General features: G+C 33.3%; 2 protein-coding genes across 2 annotated transcripts; both read right to left on the minus strand.

The window, feature by feature from the left end:
- Positions 1 to 1,871: 1,871 nt before the first annotated feature.
- Positions 1,872 to 5,659, minus strand: LOC132316281 (F-box protein CPR1-like). Its single transcript, XM_059814790.1, has 2 exons — positions 5,536 to 5,659; positions 1,872 to 3,305 (listed from the first exon to the last, which is right to left on the minus strand). Exon 2 carries the CDS (start codon positions 3,273 to 3,275, stop codon positions 2,211 to 2,213), a length of 1,065 nt encoding a protein of 354 aa, XP_059670773.1. The 5' UTR covers positions 3,276 to 3,305; positions 5,536 to 5,659; the 3' UTR covers positions 1,872 to 2,210.
- Positions 5,660 to 6,623: 964 nt separating this feature from the next.
- Positions 6,624 to 11,828, minus strand: LOC132316288 (F-box protein CPR1-like). Its single transcript, XM_059814796.1, has 3 exons — positions 11,675 to 11,828; positions 10,251 to 11,384; positions 6,624 to 7,052 (listed from the first exon to the last, which is right to left on the minus strand). Exon 2 carries the CDS (start codon positions 11,351 to 11,353, stop codon positions 10,295 to 10,297), a length of 1,059 nt encoding a protein of 352 aa, XP_059670779.1. The 5' UTR covers positions 11,354 to 11,384; positions 11,675 to 11,828; the 3' UTR covers positions 6,624 to 7,052; positions 10,251 to 10,294.
- Between the last annotated feature and the right edge of the window lie 8,243 nt (positions 11,829 to 20,071).

Here is a 20,071-nt window from a genome sequence, read left to right on the forward strand (position 1 = left end):
TTAGTTCAAAGGGGGCACAATGCACTTGTTGGAAAAAAAAAATAATAATAAATATGACAAATAGGAAGTATAATTTTTTTAAATAAAAAAGGCAAATAAGAAAAAAATAGCTGTAAAATAATATGCTAAATAAATACTGTAAAAAAAATATAGTTACAAATATAAGAATCAAAATATTAATTAATAATATTTTAATTAAATACAATCACAAATGTCATCGATAAAAGAAATAAGTTAAAAAATAGAAAAATACATAATTATACACAAGTAAAAAAAGAATTTTTTTGAAAAAAAAAATAAAAAATAAAAAATAGAAAATAAAAAATATATTGTATACTTGAAGAAGGGATATATATATATATAACTTCTTTTTTTTTTCAAAAGGAAATTAGAAGAATTTGAAATTTTGAAGGGGGACAATATTTAAAATTACCATAAAAATATATGTATATACCAAAAATATGTACTTATATATAGTAGGTTGGAGCAAAGTGAGGGGGGGACGTTCCCCCGCTGGGCCTTAATTGGCTCCGCCCTTGAGCATGACCCGCTTAATCTTAGTCCTTTGTACAAATTTCTCTGTTTTTAGCCCGGTAAAAGGATTAGCTTCGTATTATCCTCGAAATACCAATTCAGGAACCAACATAATTTCAATCAAATTATCATAGAAAACAGCAAATCCATATTATGGACTGCATAATTTTTGTCTATATTTGGCGGCAGGCAATTTGAATTTAAAATTAAAAAAAATTTAATACAAATTTTAAACTAAATTTATTTCAATTCCAAATTTAAAACACCAACCAATACAATTTTCCCGAACATAATGGATTTCGGAATTCTTAAAGGACCTGTTGTTTGAAAAATTACAAATAAGTCCTATAAATTTTTTACAAAGATAAAAGAAGTCGTACTTTTGAAAAATATAATAAGTTCAGATTTCATAAATGAATTTTTATTTTTATTTTTTATTTTTTTTTCTTGTCAGTATTGCCCTTTATTTCTAAATTTCCATTAGTGCCTTTTTTTTCCCACTAAAAGACAAATTCTCTCTAATTCCAATATTTTGAAACTAATTCCAATTTCAAAAAATATTACTCCTAATTGTTATCAAAATTAATAATCCGAAAACACTTAACAAATCATTTCAATTCAATTTCCATAAATGCACGCAAGTTAAAATACAATGAAATACTTTTGGTGCATTACCTTTATGAATAATATAATTAATTATATTTCATGATTTATGAATTTTCTGTTTCATATTTCTTTGAAAAAAAAAACTCAAGAAACAAAAATAAATTCTATAAATTTGAAACAATGTTATATAAAAATATATTAATACAATCAATAAAACATACTTAAATTATTTATTTTCACTAAAATTTAAGCAGAATTGTTTGGATAATTTTTTTTTTTCCACCTTAGTTTGTGTCCTTCAAGTCACGGTATGGCGCTGCAATTGCTTCTTCCACATACCACAATCCACAGACTGGATTATGGATCAAGCTCCCGAGCCTCATGATATGCTTACTGGTCTTTCTTTTCTTCATCATTCATGCGATGGATGTGGTTATTGTTGCGTGTGTTCTTCTTCCAATTTTAATCTGTAAATATTCTTCTTCTTCTTCTCATTGGTATTACTCGTACAATGTTAATGTTGAAATACAAGTTTGGAAGTTACTAGTGGAGTGAATTTAAGTGATGTAAGCACGTCAATACAAAGAGCAAACAAAATTAAACAAAGTTCACCTTAGGAATTTATATATATATATATATATTTAAATTTTACATATTAACAGAACATATAATTATATAATTAACTTAGATAAAGTCCTAAGGATATATATATATATATATATATATATATATATATATATAAAACATGTAGACAGCTTAGGATAGAATGACCCTTTCCACAACCATTATCATTTCTATCAAATTTTCATTCTAACATGACGATGATATAGTATTATCACCTATAAACGAGACCACCAATACAAGAATTGAACTCTCTCACTCTCTTCTTGTGTGATCGTGTGTTTGTGTATGTAAAAGGTTTCATTAAAAAATCCTAACAGAAAATACTGAACAATTTCCCCCACATTCTGAGGGCCACACGGGACATGAGGTACCAGAAATTCCATAAGCAATGATAGTCCATAACTTTTAACCCTCAAGCTTGCTGCTTCTCATCACTTCCACCATCATCACGGAAGTGGAACAAGGCTTCCAAAATAAATAAATACTCCCTCGATCTTCTCCCAGTCGACCTTAATTTCTTTTGTGATTGTTTTCATTTTTAAATCATACCAAACAAACTTTTGAGCATCCTGTAGCAGTATCACCTCCACACCACTCCTGGAAAAAGCCAAAGGCCTCGCAATACTGAACGGACTAATGTTAATCTCCAGTGGAGAAACAGAAAATAATCTAGTCCAAGATTCCTTAACCCCATATTCCTTCATTACCCACAAATCGCAAATGCTGGAAGAGTGGCAAATTACACAAAGCCATCCTTCTAGAACACCCACATCCATTTCAAACATCTTATTGGAATAATCAGGCCGCGGCACCAGACGATATTCCTCAACCCCAAGGTCAAAAGCAGCAATCGACACCTGATCCGTCTCCCACACAGCCCAGTGCAAAGCACCATTAGCGAATGTAGCATTTCTCCAGCTGTACAAGAGGTAATAAGGGAAAGCTTGGATTCTTCGCCACGTATTCAACTTCAGACTATAAACCTTGACTTCAGAGTCAAATAAGTCAAATGAACCAACATCGTCTTCAGAGGAATACACTGTTATTCTCACCACCTTGTAGTCATCACTGACGCTATCATACCCAAACCCATATCTGGTATCATCACAGCTCCAACGATCACGTGAGAACTCAATCGGTGTGACCGGTAACTTGTGGTGTTTTTTGGTGGAAGGATTCCACAGGGCAATGTCTGTCGGCGATTTACGCAAACAGAGCAACCCATCACAACTGCCAATCACTATAGTGTCTTCCTGATTCTTCAACGGGTGGTCAAGTTCTAGCTCATCATCATTGGGAGAGTCCAAGTCTACGGAGAAGAGGTCGAAATCACTTAAAATGAGCATGCGATTGGTGTTGGTTTTGATGGATTGATTTAGATGCGATTTGATGAAATGTGGGCTATCGATCAGAGCACACCATGATTTCGATACGCATCTAAACTGCAGAAGGGGTTTCACCAGTAATCTTGATAGTATGTCGGCGATTAGTTCCAACGGAATTTCAGACATTGTTGGCGTCTCTTTAGGGTTTATATGTGTCTAGAGTCAACAAAGCAATAAGTGAGATCTGATTCATAACTGAGAGGGACCCAATTCTTACAAACCCTAGCTACGGTGAAAAAAATAATACATAACACCAATTTATAAACACACAAGTATATATATCTGCATGATATCAAATCAAAAACAAGAATACTAATACAATTTCAAATTAAGCTCTTTCAAGAGCTACTGAGATATAGAATCATATATATGTATATACCTTGAATAATACATAACACCAATTTATAAACACACAAATATATATATCAGCATGATATCAAATCAAAAACAAGAATACAAATAGAATTTCAAATTAAGCTCTTTCAAGAGCTACTGAGATATAGAATCATATATATGTATATACCTTGAATTGGCGAATTCACAGAGCTTTCCTCTAGGAGAGAAGATGAGACCAACCTCGGCGTCAACCAAAAGCTCAAATGCTTTCTTTAGCAGCCCATTTTGCTGCTTGGAGAAAGTCATTTGCTTGCTTGTGGCATTCTCTATAGTTGGCCCTCAAAAAAATTGGGTACAGTGAATTTTACAAAATCCTCAAAAAAAGAAAAAAGAAAAAAGTATATGGTATAGTCAATTTTACAAATGGCAAAGTGCCTTTGAACAAAGGTGAGACAAAAGGGCAAACTCCGACTTGCACTTTTAGACATTTCTAGTCAGTTTTTGTCATTTTGACCAGCAATGACTAATCGGTTCACTTTTTAAACAAGGACCCAAATACTAGTCATATATATGAAATTAATGAAACATTCAAACTTCCATACAACATGACATGGAAATTTAGGGGAGAGTTACTGGTCAATAAATCAAAATGATAATTATCATCTAGGAAGCACGGACACTGGTACGGCATGAAATGCCCATGGTGGCAAGGCAAATTCTAAAAACACACGGGAATAATAGTCAGGGGCGGCGAGTTAGGCGGTTTCCTAAGGCACCATCTAATGAGAAGGTCCCATAATTTTTTATTTCTTTATATATTATAATTTTCCTAAAATAATTATAGTATTTTCTTTAATTATTAAACTTTAACGTATAAAGAAATTTGACAGTTGACCTAAAAGATTTCTATTCTTTTTTTTTTTTTTTTGAGGGGCCCCCCAAAATTTTTTCTTTATATATCATAACTTACCTAAATATTTTATTTTCTTATATTATTAAACCTCAACAAATACAAAGTGTATCCAAAATATTTTTATTCTTGTATTATTATATATATATATTTTTGCTCTCTCTCACCCTCATTACATCAGATATACACACACTAAATATTAAATATATATTTAAGTGAAAATTGGTGAAACTTTCTATATTTTTCTAAGACTCCTATTAACTTTTATTTTCTCTTTTTTTCTTACTCCTTATATATTTTTTCTCCTCTCTCATTATAAATTTTTTTTTTTTTTTTCATCTTCTCCACGTTTACAATCTCACTGTATAATAAGATTTTGAATACACTTATATTCTATTAAAGAAATTATTAAAGTATTATACCAAATTATTCGAAATCAGTTTCTATTATTCTATAACTTAAATTAGTTTATAGTTTTATTAATTTTTGTTATCATAAAATTATATATTTTGTTTATAATTTTTATTTATATTGTTAGATGTGACTATTAAAAAGCATACGGCCAATTAATTAACAATGGAACTAGAGTTTGGAAAAAATTTAGTGATAGGTTTAAAAATCGCAAAACAAATAATTAGCATAATACTGACATAAATATATGGGTAGATTTAATTAAAAGGCCACTTTATTTTTTTTGCCTAAGGCCTCAAATAACATTGAGCCGCCCCTGATAATAGTATAATATATTATACTATATATTCAACAAGTTAAGCAAAATCCACAATACCATAAAGCTAACAAAAACAAAAGACTACATTACAAACATACTTCAATTCTTCATTCAAGCAATTAAGACCCAAACAAAATTATAAACAAAAATAGACAAATAAGTTTGAATAAATTTCCAACATGTTCAACATTCATCATTCACAACATATAAGCCATAAGTTTAGTAACCAAACACACAACGTTACTATATATCAATCAGATATCAGTTACCAGCATAAATTATATATCTATTTTCAAGATGATTATTACTATCTGTGCGTGTATATGTTAATATATATATTTGCCTCGAGGAGGATTTAGAAATTGCCAAAACCGTGCACCAATTGGAAAAAAAAAAAAAAAGAAACGTACTTGGTGAATTTGCCGATAGTAGACACTGGAGAGAGAAACCTGGTGGATTCGCCGATAGTAGACACCGGAGAGAGAGACCTGGTGGATTCGCCGGAAAGAGGCAGTGGCGCAGGATTTGGGAATTTGGGGCTAGGGCGCGTGAAAGAAGAATATGTCCCAGCAAACTATAACAAAGAAGGGAAATTGACAAAGAGCTTCCAAAAAAACAAAAAAGGAATTCAATGGAAAAGGACCAAAAAACCCTCCAAATGCTAAGGGTTGGGCTGCTATAAAAAAAAAACTAGGACTATAGCAAGACCAATGTAAACCCAAGCAAATCCCTTAAATGGAAGGAATTAATAATATATTTCTCTTACCTCTCACTCAAATTATTATTTTTTAAAATAGCAAAATTAATTTTTTATATATTTCTTTTGGGTAAGCAATTAATAATTATATTTATTATTCCTAATAGCATACTGATGTTCAACCATCATGCAAAGCATTTTCTCGAGGCAAATTTTGAGAAGGTGTAAAAGTGCTTAAAAAAAAAAAAAGGCCATTATTGTCACATCCCTTTAGTTTTTTTTTTTGGGTATTTAAAAAAAATCCAAATTACAAAAATAGAGCATTTAAAGGCATGTATAATGTTGGTGTTATTAAACTATGTACATTTTAAATGTGTTGTATTGCATTGGAAGAATTTCTAACACTTGCAAAAGCAAATTTCTAACACTTGTGAAAGCCAATTTGAGAGCTAGAACACAAAAGTGATAAAATTAAATAAAATTTGTGGGTACGAAGGAGTATGGAGTTCAGGAAAAGAAAACTTGGATATTTGTTGCATGGACAGCCTAGCCCGCAAAAAACTACCTATGAAAAGTAAAAGAACTTCCGTGGTCACATGATTATCAAATGCAAATTGTTAACTAAAGAGAAAGAACTATCATATCAAAATAAAAATCAAATTTTATTGATTCCCTGCACCAACCCATTTTTTGTTCCACCACATCAAATGCCATATAAACTTCTCAAAACAATTACGCTAGTGTGATAAATTGATCAAAATTCACACATAAAAGAAATACAAAATTTACAAGACATAAGAGTGACAGTACAACCTTTTTTTATTTACCAACCAATAATAAAAACCTTTAGTAATAGAAGCAAAAATAATGCAGCTAGACTCAAATACAAAGTTCAAGTTCACAGTTTCAAAGCATAGTATTTAGTTTTCTGTACTCAAAATAATGAGGCCATACTCAAAGTTCAATGTCACAACCACACCAAAAACCCGAGAAAGGATATGGGAGATTTCAGCTTGAAGAACTTGTCTCTTTTCATCAACATTCGAAAAAAAAAAACTGTCTCTTCATCCAATCACTTCAGGGCTTCCCATTTTAGACAAAACTCAACCACAACAACTTTGGGATATTCAAGATATATTATTCTCCTTGGGATTGATTTCACTTTTCTTTGGCATGTTTTCTGGATCCCCTGATTGCAATAGATGTATTCAACTTCCATAGCTAAATAGCCTGTACATAAAAAGAAGAAAAATACACAATGTTAGCAAGAAAAACAACATAAAAGAATTTTCCTTAGAAAATAAAATTAGATAAAATTTTCGATTTTGCATTTTCAATCCTTATTCTGAGTGGGTTTTCTTTGATGCATGTTCGAATAACAAGTGAGTTCTTTGAAACCGTTGTATAAATTTACCATGCTCCATGGAAATCGAATGAGCTAGGCATCCTTACTGGAACAAACCCAATAACATTCTTGTAGAAATTGGTGGATTTTTCAACTGATCTCACACTAGCGAAATGTGGTCCAAAGAAGTCAGGTGCAAAGGGCCGTTTCCCATGTTTTCCTTAATTTTTTTGAAGAAAACTCAAATACAAATAAAAAAAGATTTGCTCGAATATTGGGACAAAATAAAATAAGTCAGAAGAAGAATGAGGAGAAAGATCAGTTTCAAAACCTAGTTAATATAAAAAGGAATTTCCAATTACAATTGAGTCATCAACCACATCAAAAACCTAAGAAAGGATGAGAAAGAACTAGGGAAAAAAAAAAAGGAAGGATGAGAAAGATTTCAACTTGAAGAATTCATCGGGAACTTTTGCAGCGAAAGGCTAAGCAACCCTTTGTCTACGGTAGCCCAATCACACAAAAGACTCTTGTGAACTAGCTCTGGCAGTCAGCCTTTTATTACATCTCCAATGCAGTATATAAACAATTCTCAGTTCTTACTCCTTATCGCATTAGTTATGGATTATATTCCCGATATTTTTATCCAATCACTTCGGGGCTTCCCAGTTAAGACAAAAATGTAATTACATCCCCGGTTAAGACAAAACATAATTACAAATTTGGGTTATAAGCCACATAAAAAACCCACCACAACAGAAGAAAAAGAACAGGAGGATCGTTACTAGAGGACTCATTTGTCGATCTCAAGTAATTCAGGGATCTCCATGATACTCACTAGAGAGTGCTTCCATCCTGCTGCTCATTAGAAATTCATTTCAGGGACTACAAAGTAACAGGACTACAAGGAGCCAACACCGACTCTTTTCTATTTTCTTTTTCACAGCAACCAAACAGATAAATTGATCTTATTAGATTTCAAAAGTTACTTAAAATCTATGGAGGCAAATCCTTACACTCTGAACTACTTGTAGAAAATTAGGCCTTTTATGCTAATTCAAACAAAGAGCTGAAAGACTGTTTTATAATGTGCATGCGTGAGACGAAAAGGAAAAGAGGGTCAAGGTGGTTCTGTTATAGTAGAGATCGGCCAAACCACAAAAGACCAACAGCTTTGTGATGTTGATGCGTCCCAGTTGAGATATTTGAGATGCGTCTTGATTTGGTTCCAAGTTGTCTCTGGTCTTAAGGTGAATGTTGGTAAGAGCGTTCTTGTGCCTGTTGGGGATGTCCCTGAGATCGAGATGTTTACTCAGATTCTTGGATGTCGCACTGGCTCTTTTCCCATTTCTTATTTAGGGTTGCCTTTGGGAGCCCCTTCGAGATGTGTGGGGAGCTGGGATCCGGTTGTGGATAGATTCGAGAGGAGGTTGACGGGTTGGAAAAAGCAGTACCTCTCAAAGGGGGGTCGGGTTACTCTGATTAAGAGCACCCTTTCTAGCCTCCCCACTTATTTCATCTCTCTCTTCTAGATGTTTGACCCTATTTTGCATGTGCATCTCTACAAGTATTCTTCAAAATTCCACTAAAAGCTAGAACCCTTGCAAACCAAAATGACAAATACACCAATCAACCAAAAACTATGGCTACCATGTTATATCACATAAAACTCACATTTTCTTACAGAACCCAACAATTAAAGCATTGTTAATCCTATTTAACAATTAACACAATCAATAACGTCTTCAAATTCAAGAAGGGCACTTTCATTTTAACTAACTAAAGTCTATAGATAGTTGAACAAATTTGATAGCAGCAAATAGAAGTTTTAGAAGAAGTCATTATAATGTTGTTCCCAGAATTGCGGAAGCAAATTGAACTTCACATACTTAATTATGGATAAAAATGGGTTCAAAGACCATTATATCAGACAACCAAATGCCAATAAAAAAAACCTTCAAATATTAAAGTACTTCACTTATAGATTTTTTTTTTTTTAAAAAAAAAAAAAAAAAAAAAATCTATTTACATGTATAAGAAAGTTTTCAACCCATATCTAAAGTAGAATTTTCCACCAAACCAAGTCTACCAAAATCTTTCAACCACATCAGTAAACAAGACAATAACTCTGTCGGATAAAAAATATGCAGTAGGCACAGCTAGAGTGCTTAAATGATTATACAACATTCAGACTTAAGGTATTATTTCAGTTGAAATATTATTATTATATATATATGTTTTGTGTTCATATGAACTATATGTGTATACATACATACATATGCATCAGGGTCATTTATATGTATATATATCACATATACAGAGGGAGAAAGAGTAACCTGAAGAAGTAGAACTGATAGAGAGTGGATCTACTATGGAGTCACTATTTTGCTAACCGAAGCCAAATTTGTTCAAAGATTCAATCAATGTTAGATTTGAGACCCACTGCAATGTCTTATTGAAGCCTAGAGACCAAAACTCTAGAATACAAAAAAAAAAAGAAAAAAAGAAAAAAAGAGAAGAGTTACGAGTCTTAAACAAGCTTCTTTATTCACTGTGCTATGAATGTAGGGCTTGATTGCAACTGTTTATGATGAATTGGTATTACTCATTATCGTGATGTTTGGCCATTGATGCTCCTTAGTTAATATTGAAATACACTTTTGCAAGTTACTAGCGAATGGAATTTAAGTGATGTAAGCACATCAATGCAAGAGCAAACAAAATTAAACAAAATCACTTTAGGAATTTATGTACGTCTTAATTATATATTCCATTAATATATAAAAATCAATATACCATGTAGACAGCTTAGGATAGAATGACCCTTTTCACAACCATTATCATTTCTATCAAATTTTCATTCTAACAACATCACGATGATATAGTATTATCACATATAATTATAAACAAGTCCACCAATACAAGGATGGGACACTCTCACTCTCTCCTTGTGTGATTGGTGTTTGTATATGTAAAAGATTTCATTAAAATATCCTAACAGAAAATACTTAACAATTTCCCCAACATTCCGAGGGCCACACAGGACATGAAGTACCAGAAATTCCATAAGCAATAGTCCATACCTTTTAACCTTCAAGCTTGCTGCTTCTAATCACTTCCACCATCATCACCGAAGCGGAACAAGACTACCAAAACAAACAAAAAGTCCATCGATCTCCGCCTGGTAGACCTTAATTTCTTTTGTGATTGTTTTCATTTTTAAATCATACCAAACAAACCTTTCACCACCCTGTAGCAGTATTACTTCCCCACCACTCCTGGAAAAAGCCAAAGGCCTCACAATATCGAACGGACTAAAGCTGATCTTCGGCATTGAAACAGAAAATAATCTAGTCCAAGATTCCTTAACTCCATACTCCTTCATCACCCACAAATCGCAAAAGCTGTGATAGTGGCAAAGTACACAAAGCCATCCTCCTAGAACTGCCACATTCATTTTAAACTCCTTATCAGAATAATCAGGCTGTGCCACCAACCGATATTCCTCAACCCCAAGATCTAAAGCAGCAATCAATTTGGTGCTATCTGACTCACACCCAACCCAGTGCAAAGCTCCATTAGTGAATATAGCATTCCTCCCCCTGTACAGAAGATAATAAGGGAAAGCTTGAATTCTTCGCCACCTATTCGACTTCAGACTATACACCTCCACTTCAGAGTCAAATGAATCAACATCGTCTTCAAAGTGATACAATGTTATTTTCACCACCTTGTAGTCATCACTGACACTGTCATACCCAAACCCGTATCTGCTATCGTCACTCCTCCAACCTTTGCGTGAGAACTCAATCGGTGTGACCGGTAACTTGTGGTGTTTTCTGGTGGAAGGATTCCAGAGGGTAATGTCTTTCCACGATTCACACAAACAGAGCAAGCCATCACAACTTCCGATCACTATTGTGGCTTCCTCATTCTTCAACGGGTGGTCAAGAGCTAGCCAATCATCATCGGGAGAGTCCAAGTCTATGGAGAAGAGGTCGAAATCACTGAAAATGAGCCTGCGATTGGTGTTGGTTTCGATGGATCGATTTAGATGCGATTTGATGAAATGTGGGCTGTCGATCAGAGCACACCATGATTTCGATACGCATCTGAACTGCAGAAGGGGTTTCACCGGTAATCTTGATAGTATGTCGGCGATTACTTCCAACGGAATTGCTACCATTTTTGGGCTTCTCTTTAGGGTTTTTATGTATCTAGGTCAACATAAATTTGGTTCAACAAAGTAAGAAGTGAGATCTGATGCATAACCTAGAGAGGGTGTTCTTATAAACCCTAGCTACGGTGTAAAATATAAAAATAATATATAACGCCAATGTACACACAAATATATATTTGAATGATATAAAAATTAAAAACAAGAATAAAAATTCAATTCCAAATCACTTATCAACATATATATATATATACACACACACAATTCCAAATTAAGCTATTTCAGGAACTATAGAGATATAGAATCTCACACATATATATGTGCATATACCTTGTACTGGCAAATTTATAGAGCTTTACTCTAGGAGAGAAGATGATGAGAGCGGCGTCGCAGAGAAGAATAGAACTGAAAGCTCAAATACTTTCTTTAGCAGCCCATTTCGGCGCTTGGAGAAAACCACTTGCCTGATTGGAATTAAAATGAAATTCTATTTACATGTTTGGAACAATTGGATTTAAAATGGAATTTTGAATAAAAATAATATAATATTATTTTTACTCTTATTTAAATAATAAATGAAATATTTATTTTATGGTTAAATATAATCCACCTTACATCAAGAAGACAAATAACATGAATGATTATATGATGAAACTCTGAAACATGAAATTTATTAAAAAAAATTATTATTATTATTTATTATTTTTATATATATAAAAAAACACCTAATTTATTCAACAACTATCACCAGCATACTTAAAAAGTAAACTAAGCCTACGGAAACGTGCAGCCATTTTTCAAGACAGTTAAATTTTACGCAACTTATCCGGGCACCCAAAAAATCCTTCAGCTACAAAGGGATTCGAAATAAGAAAGTCATAAGCAGAAAAAAGGAAGGTATTATCAACTTCGTATATCTTCTTTAATTATGAAAATATTTTTGCACCAGAATAAAATCGATGTGTACCTTTCTCAACCACAATATTAGATCTGTCAAATGCATTTGCAATTTGAGTCAGTGAGTCAGTAATGACACTAATATTTTGGTTCAGCTCATCATATTTTGAAATATTTCTTTTACTTTTACTACCATTCGAGGAAGATGCAGACGCAAAAGGCGCCAATGTAATTCGTGACTGTCGAACACTTATACATTCAATTTCTTCTAAATTCTCGAGATTGATCTCATTTCTTGCAACCATTGTTGGAAAAATAAATACTTAATGTGACTTTTAAGATAGAACAACCATTATACTAATATGTCATGAGATAATTAACAATATGCTAATAAATCATTAATTAAATATGCAACTCTATATTTAATTAAATATGCAAAATAAAGCAATAAAATAATAATAATATGCAAGGAATGAACCTGGACCGAGGCTAGTATTGGATACTATGTCCTTAAGATAGATTCGCCTCGCTATGGTGCTAATGGACTCAGTGGCGTCTATCTCCCAATATACAACGGTCTACATCCACCAGTAGTAGCACTACAAACTCGTGGATACGGCGAACCTCCTCCGTGTAATACTCTCTCTGACTCAAAAATGCATTTATATACTATATAAATGCTGAATTGGGTGTAATCCGAACCAAATGGTTCGGACCAATCTTAATATGGTTCGATGAAATTGGATTAGGGTCGAAGTGGCTCGAACCACTTAACCTATGGTTTGAACCCACTTGGTTTAGGTTCCAGTCTAGAGAGGGAGATAGAAGAAAATGAAAATGAATGAATTGCAAATGATCCAAAGGAGGGTATTTATAGAAACAGATATACCTTTTCGGATTGGGTGTATCTCTTCATTATTGGACACAACCATTGCAATAGGTTGCAATGGTTCACATAGTGTCTGTTCACCACTAGACACATCTATTCCAAAAGGTTGCAATGGTTCACATGGTGTCTGTTCACCAATAGACACATCCATTTTTAAAGGTTGCAATGGTTCACATGGTGTCTTTTCGAGTAGGTACAACCATGGGTTATGATGATTCGGAAAAAGGTGTAACCCTTTGAAAAAAAAACTAAAAAGTGGTTTTTTAATTTAAAAGGTGTAACCCTTTAGAAAAACTAAAATATGGTTTTTTAATTTAAAAGGTGTAACCTTTTAGAAAAACTAAAAAGTAGTTTTTTTAATTCAAAAAGCCAACCACCCACAAAACCCACTCATTTGGGAAACCCATTTAAATAAGTCCAGCCCAAAATTAGGCCCAATCCAAAATTCCAAAAAAGAATAATCTGGACTTTACAATTAGGCCCAAGCCCAAGCCCAAGCCCAAGCCCAAATCATAAACTCAGCTTATTTAAATTTCAATTTGTTTCAACATTTTTTCCATGTGGGACAAACACTTCCCACATTTTGCATTCTCATTTAGGCTTATCAAAACACCACACTTTGGAGCTAATTTCTCATTCATTCGGAAACGGATTTCAGAAAGTAAATATACCACATTCATCTTCTTACGGAGAGAAACGCGTTTGTCTAGAGATCCGTAAAAAATTATTAACGGAATCTATTTCAAATCTCATCCAAAGTTTATGTTTTTAATGCCCCCGTTTCCAACAATCCCCCACATGAATGGAAATTTGCGTAAAATGCAAAAGATGATCATGCAGACACTAGAGAGAGTATAGTCGAAAGTTACTGCATCAGGATAGGTGGCTTTTGGCTTTGAACCTTCCCTAGTGTATTGCTATCGGATTTACTGGCTAACCAGTGAACGTGATGTCTTGAACTGTTCAGCCGTTTGTGTAAACCAAGACAATAACAAACACACAGTAGCTTTCCTCACAAAGTTGGTTCTCATTGTTGTGTTCATTTTGGCCCTGAACAAGTCCTGGTATTCAATGAGTGCTCTAGAAAACTTAGCCTTTATAGTTCTTATAGAAGCGGCCCCACTTCACACTCATATAGGTGACTTCTTATTAAGAGTATCCTACCAAACCCCACTTGAATTTTCAAGGTATAAGAGTCATTAAAAGCGTAGCTTATCCTGATCATCGCTGTAGGTAGCACTGTCTCATCATAGAAATGGGTAGAAGATTTATATCTTCCTAGTGCTTCTGGTGAGTCACTCAGAATTTCTGTTGTCCCTTTGAACCTAGATCTTGGCATCTCCAGTCAACTAGGTTGGGTTTCCATTAAGGTGACTCGTTAGCTTTCGGCTTTAAACCCCATTCCCCTCGATGAACTGTACAATTACTCTCTAGTACAACCTTCAATTTTATATGTGGCCACAAGGTTGCGTTTAGAAATATTACACTCTGCAGAGATTTCTCCAGGTGAGAGCAACTGTATACTTTGTGCCCTAAAATTGCTTATTGTTAGCAATATCATTTTCTTTAGTGGCACAGGTGTAGACTTACTTTGAATTGTCCTCTAGGTGAAATCTATTGATTTCCCTATTTGATTTATTCAAAGTTTCTAACTTTGAGTTATATTAAGAACATAGAACTACACCTTTAATATAAAAGACATATCCACTATTGGATTTGAAGTCTTTAATATCCCATATCCAGATTGCATCACTGTTACACCTCCAATTTAGTTGGATACCTCGATCTATGCAATATTGGATTTAGAGTATATCTCAACTACCCAATTTATTATTTTTTAGTGATCCGATCCTGGATTGAAAATGTGCAATTAAATACAGTTATTAAGATGCCTTGCAATCTCAACCAATGATATACTTCGGCTAGTATTTATATTTGTCATTTACATCTACAAAAGTTAGCTAGGCTTTTGTTATCATAACTAGTATTATCTCAATCTCACTCTATTGAGAATATACTATGTTATTAGATGTTAAATCTTTCATATCAAATATACTAATTAGTGTATCATTAATTTTTCAAGGCATACAATGACTTATGCATCACATTTATGTCATTGTCTTGGTACCAGCTTTAATCCACTCAAGGACTTATAAGATAGCACACTTTACTCTTCAACTAGAACAAATAATTTAACTCTTCCGCTGGAAAAAGAACTCTTCTAGTTGTTCCATAATATTTTCCTCATATGAAATAACGTGCACTATTGTTATAATACTATAAATGAATTTTGTTCTATCCAAAATCTCTTAGGATTAAGAACCTTACATTTATAAGTATTTCTTATCTGGTGAGGTAACTCATAGCAAATTTCATCTATGGACAAAATCTCCCCACAACTTTGGAATAATCTTGAAATTTTATATATGATATATTTCTTATGGTTTTCCAACTCTTGAAATACTATATATTAAATATTTCATCTCATCTATCTTTCCAAGGTTCTATATTCGCTTCTCAACAAGCATGTATAATAATCTCTAGTGCATAAGTATTTACTTTATCTCTGACTTGTTCTTATAATATGTCACTGACGTTACTGTCTAGAGATATTAATTACAATGGGCTCTAATTAATATTTGCTTCTACATCTCTTGTATTTATGAATTGAGTTATTTATGTTTAGGTTCATGTTAAGTCAGTCATATTAACATGTCATAACCTTTCATATGTCATACATTACATAACTCAATCATTTAATCAAATAATTATCTTATTATTTAAGTTTTTGATACAATCACCACAGAGTGAGCACTCACTTCTCAAATATTATTACACACTATTCTCATATCTCACTACTAGGTTATGATGAGCACCCATTTTTCAGTTATTACCGCTAGCTTGAAGTTAAGTTTGTTTAGCTAGCAATTCTAGTAGCTCATACCTTTAGTACACACTTATCTAAGTGGTCTATCTTGGTAGTAGAGTAATTTGTTTTGAAAAATATTCTTCAAAAACTACTACTTTACAAGTAGTATTATTCCCTTCTACATGAGCTGCTATGATGTATAACTCAAATAGCTTATGGCTAAAATGGCTACTCATCACCCTCATATATACTTTTTTTACTATCAAGTTAAGAGCTAGAGCCAACTGACAGTTTTTCATCTTCCTCTTAGGTTCTGTGTACCTCATTAATCATTTTAGCTTATACCTAAGCTAACTAGTTTGCAACTCAATAACATTTTAGTTTTTAGCTAAATTGTATATTAGAGCTAACTAGCTTGATTTAGCTTGTCTTGGTGTACTTGCTTAGTGTATTCATAACATTTTCCATTAAATTCTTTCGAGGTATTGGAAAATTTTCTCTGATTCAGCCCATTTACAGCTATACGTGTCTTAAACACTAGTATAGATCGTTTTCCTTTGACTATTAAAAGAGTTGACATAGTTGGACTAGTCCATTCATACAAAATTCAATAATATCACATATTAAATAAATTATGTTGTAAATTTGAATTACAATACACATTAAGTAATTCAACTACATAGTTCAATATTATAGTATCAAATGAAAGTAAACATTTAGAAAAATAATATTAAACTTGCATAACAATATAGTTTCATATTATATCACATGATTAATTATATCACATAATTAATATAAGAAATAATAATAATCAAGAGAAGAATTTGCTTCCTTAAAGCTTTGTGGCTTATTCTCCAATAAACATGCTAGAAAATCAGGAATAAAAGATTTAGACGTTCTAGCCTTTTTACTACCTCTAAGCTCATCTTTATTTTCATTGTATGATTTATGCACAAGGAAATGATATGCAATACTGTTATGAGCATAACCTATCAAAGGTTTTATGTGTAGGGACTGTGCACTTATAGCTCGCCTAGTGTGGTAGCCTGTTAATACCTCTTGCACCCGTCCACGACACACTCACCTGCAAGGTTGTCACATTTTAGGTCCACTCTAACCTTTCATAGGAGTAGGATCTGCAACCTTAAATAGACACCCCCACACTTTTAAGAATTTATAGAAAGGTTTTCAATCTTTCCATAATTCATATGATGTCACATTTCTAAGGTTTCATCTTTGTTTCGTGGCAAATACACATAACGGTATCTTGTGCAACCAATGATAAAAGTAACGAAGTACCTTTTTCCACCTCTAGTTGGCACATGTTTAAGGTAAATGTCATATACTTCATAATATCATATTACAAAATTAAAATAATTCAACCAATATTGAATTATATAAATAATTCAATAATCTACTTATATAACATGCTTCCATTTCACATAATATTAAATGCATTAATATTTAACATATTATCATATAATAATGTATATAACATTATTTTATTATATCTTAACTATTAGTATAATATCTACTTGTTTATATCTCAAATAGAAACATATAACAAAATCTACACAAGGAATGAATCTGTCTTAAGATTGTTTAAAAAAATATATGCTTAATGTGACTTTTAAGATATAACAACCCTTATACTAATATGTCATGAGATAATTAACAATATGCTAATAAATCATTAATTAAATATGCAACTCTATATTTAATTAAATATGCAAAATAATAATAATATGCAAGGAATGAACCTGGACCGAGGCTAGTATTGGATACTATGTCCTTAAGACAGATTCGCCCCGCTATGGTGCTAACAGACTCAGTGACGTCTATCTCCCAGGATACAACGGTCTACATCCACCAGTAGCAGCATTACAAACTCGTGGATACGGCGAACCTCCTCCGTGTAATACTCTCTCTGACTCAAAAATGCATTTATATACTATATAAATGTTGAATTGGGTGTAATCCGAACCAAATGGTTCGGACCAATCTTAATATGGCTCGATGAAATTGGATTAGGGTCGAAGTGGCTCGAACCACTTAACCTATGGTTTGAACCCACTTGGGTTGAGTTCCAGTCTAGAGAGGGAGATAGAAGAAAATGAAAATGAATGAATTGCAAATGATCTTAAGGAGGGTATTTATAGAAACAAATATACCTTTTCGGATTGGGTGTATCTCTTCATTATTGGACACAACCATTGCAATAGGTTGCAATGGTTCACATAGTGTCTGTTCACCACTAGACACATCTATTCCAAAAGGTTGCAATGGTTCACATGGTGTCTGTTCACCAATAGACACATCCATTCTAATAGGTTGCAATGGTTCACATAGTGTCTTTTCGAGTGGGTACAACCATGGGTTATGATGGTTCGGAAAAAGGTGTAACCCTTTGAAAAAAAACTAAAAAGTGGTTTTTTAATTTAAAAGGTGTAACCCTTTAGAAAAACTAAAATATGATTTTTTAATTTAAAGGGTGTAACCTTTTAGAAAAACTAAAAAGTAGTTTTTTTAATTCAAAAAGCCAACCACCAAAAAAACCCACTCATTTGTGAAACCCATTTAAATAAGCCCAGCCCAAAATTAGGCCCAATCCAAAATTCCAAAAAAAAAATAATCTGGACCTTACAATTAGGCCCAAGTCCAAGCCCAAATCATAAACTCAGCTTATTTAAATTTCAATTTGTTTCAACATTTTTTCCATGTGGGACAAACACTTCCCACATTTTGCATACCCATTTAGGCTTATCAAAACACCACACTTTGGAGCTAATTTCTCATTCATCCGGAAACGGATTTCAGAAAGTAAATATACCACATTCATCTCCTTACGGAGAGAAACGCGCTTGTCTAGAGATCCGTAAAAAATTATTAACGGAATCTATTTCAAATCTCATCCGAAGTTTATGTTTTTAATGCCCCCGTTTCCAACAATCCCCCACATGAATGAAAATTTGCGTAAAATGTAAAAGATGATCATGCAGACACTAGAGAGAGTATAGTCGAAAAGTTACTGCATCAGGATAGGTGGCTTTTGGCTTTGAACCTTCCCTAGTGTATTGCTATCGGATTTACTGGCTAACCAGTGAACGCGATGTCTTGAACTGTTCAGCCGTTTGTGTAAACCAAGACAATAACAAACACACAGTAGCTTTCCTCACAAAGTTGGTTCTCATTGTTGTGTTCATTTTGGCCCTGAACAAGTCCTGGTATTCAATGAGTGCTCTAGAAAACTTAGCCTTTATAGTTCTTATAGAAGCGGCCCCACTTCACACTCATATAGGTGACTTCTTATTAAGAGTATCCTACCAAACCCCACTTGAATTTTCAAGGTATAAGAGTCATTAAAAGCGTAGCTTATCCTGATCATCGCTGTAGGTAGCACTGTCTCATCATAGAAATGGGTAGAAGATTTATATCTTCCTAGTGCTTCTGGTGAGTCACTCAGAATTTCTGTTGTCCCTTTGAACCTAGATCTTGGGATCTCCAGTCAACTAGGTTGGGTTTCCATTAAGGTGACTCGTTAGCTTTCGGCTTTAAACCCCATTCCCCTCGATGAACTGTACAATTACTCTCTAGTACAACCTTCAATTTTATATGTGGCCACAAGGTTGCGTTTAGAAATATTACACTCTGCAGAGATTTCTCCAGGTGAGAGCAACTGTATACTTTGTGCCCTAAAATTGCTTATTGTTAGCAATATCATTTTCTTTAGTGGCACAGGTGTAGACTTACTTTGAATTGTCCTCTAGGTGAAATCTATTGACTTCCCTATTTGATTTATTCAAAGTTTCTAACTTTGAGTTATATTAAGAACATAGAACTACACCTTTAATATAAAAGACATATCCACTATTAGATTTGAAGTCTTTAATATCCCATATCCAGATTGCATCACTGTTACACCTCCAATTTAGTTAGATACCTCGATCTATGCAATATTGGATTTGGGGTATATCTCAACTACCCAATTTATTGTTTTTTAGTGATCCGATCCTGGATTGAAAATGTGCAATTAAACACAGTTATTAAGATGCCTTGCAATCTCAACCAATGA

This window comes from Cornus florida, unplaced genomic scaffold (assembly GCF_030987335.1).
Source record: "Cornus florida cultivar Cherokee Brave unplaced genomic scaffold, ASM3098733v1 CherokeeBrave_3.0.0_Hap2_Chr01, whole genome shotgun sequence".
NCBI classification, from domain to species: domain Eukaryota; kingdom Viridiplantae; phylum Streptophyta; class Magnoliopsida; order Cornales; family Cornaceae; genus Cornus; species Cornus florida.

Excerpts from the sequence above, each read along its gene's own strand:
- LOC132316281 (XM_059814790.1), bottom strand. The coding sequence starts at position 3,275 with ATGTCTGAAATTCCGTTGGAACTAATCGCCGACATACTATCAAGATTA.
- LOC132316288 (XM_059814796.1), bottom strand. The coding sequence starts at position 11,353 with ATGGTAGCAATTCCGTTGGAAGTAATCGCCGACATACTATCAAGATTA.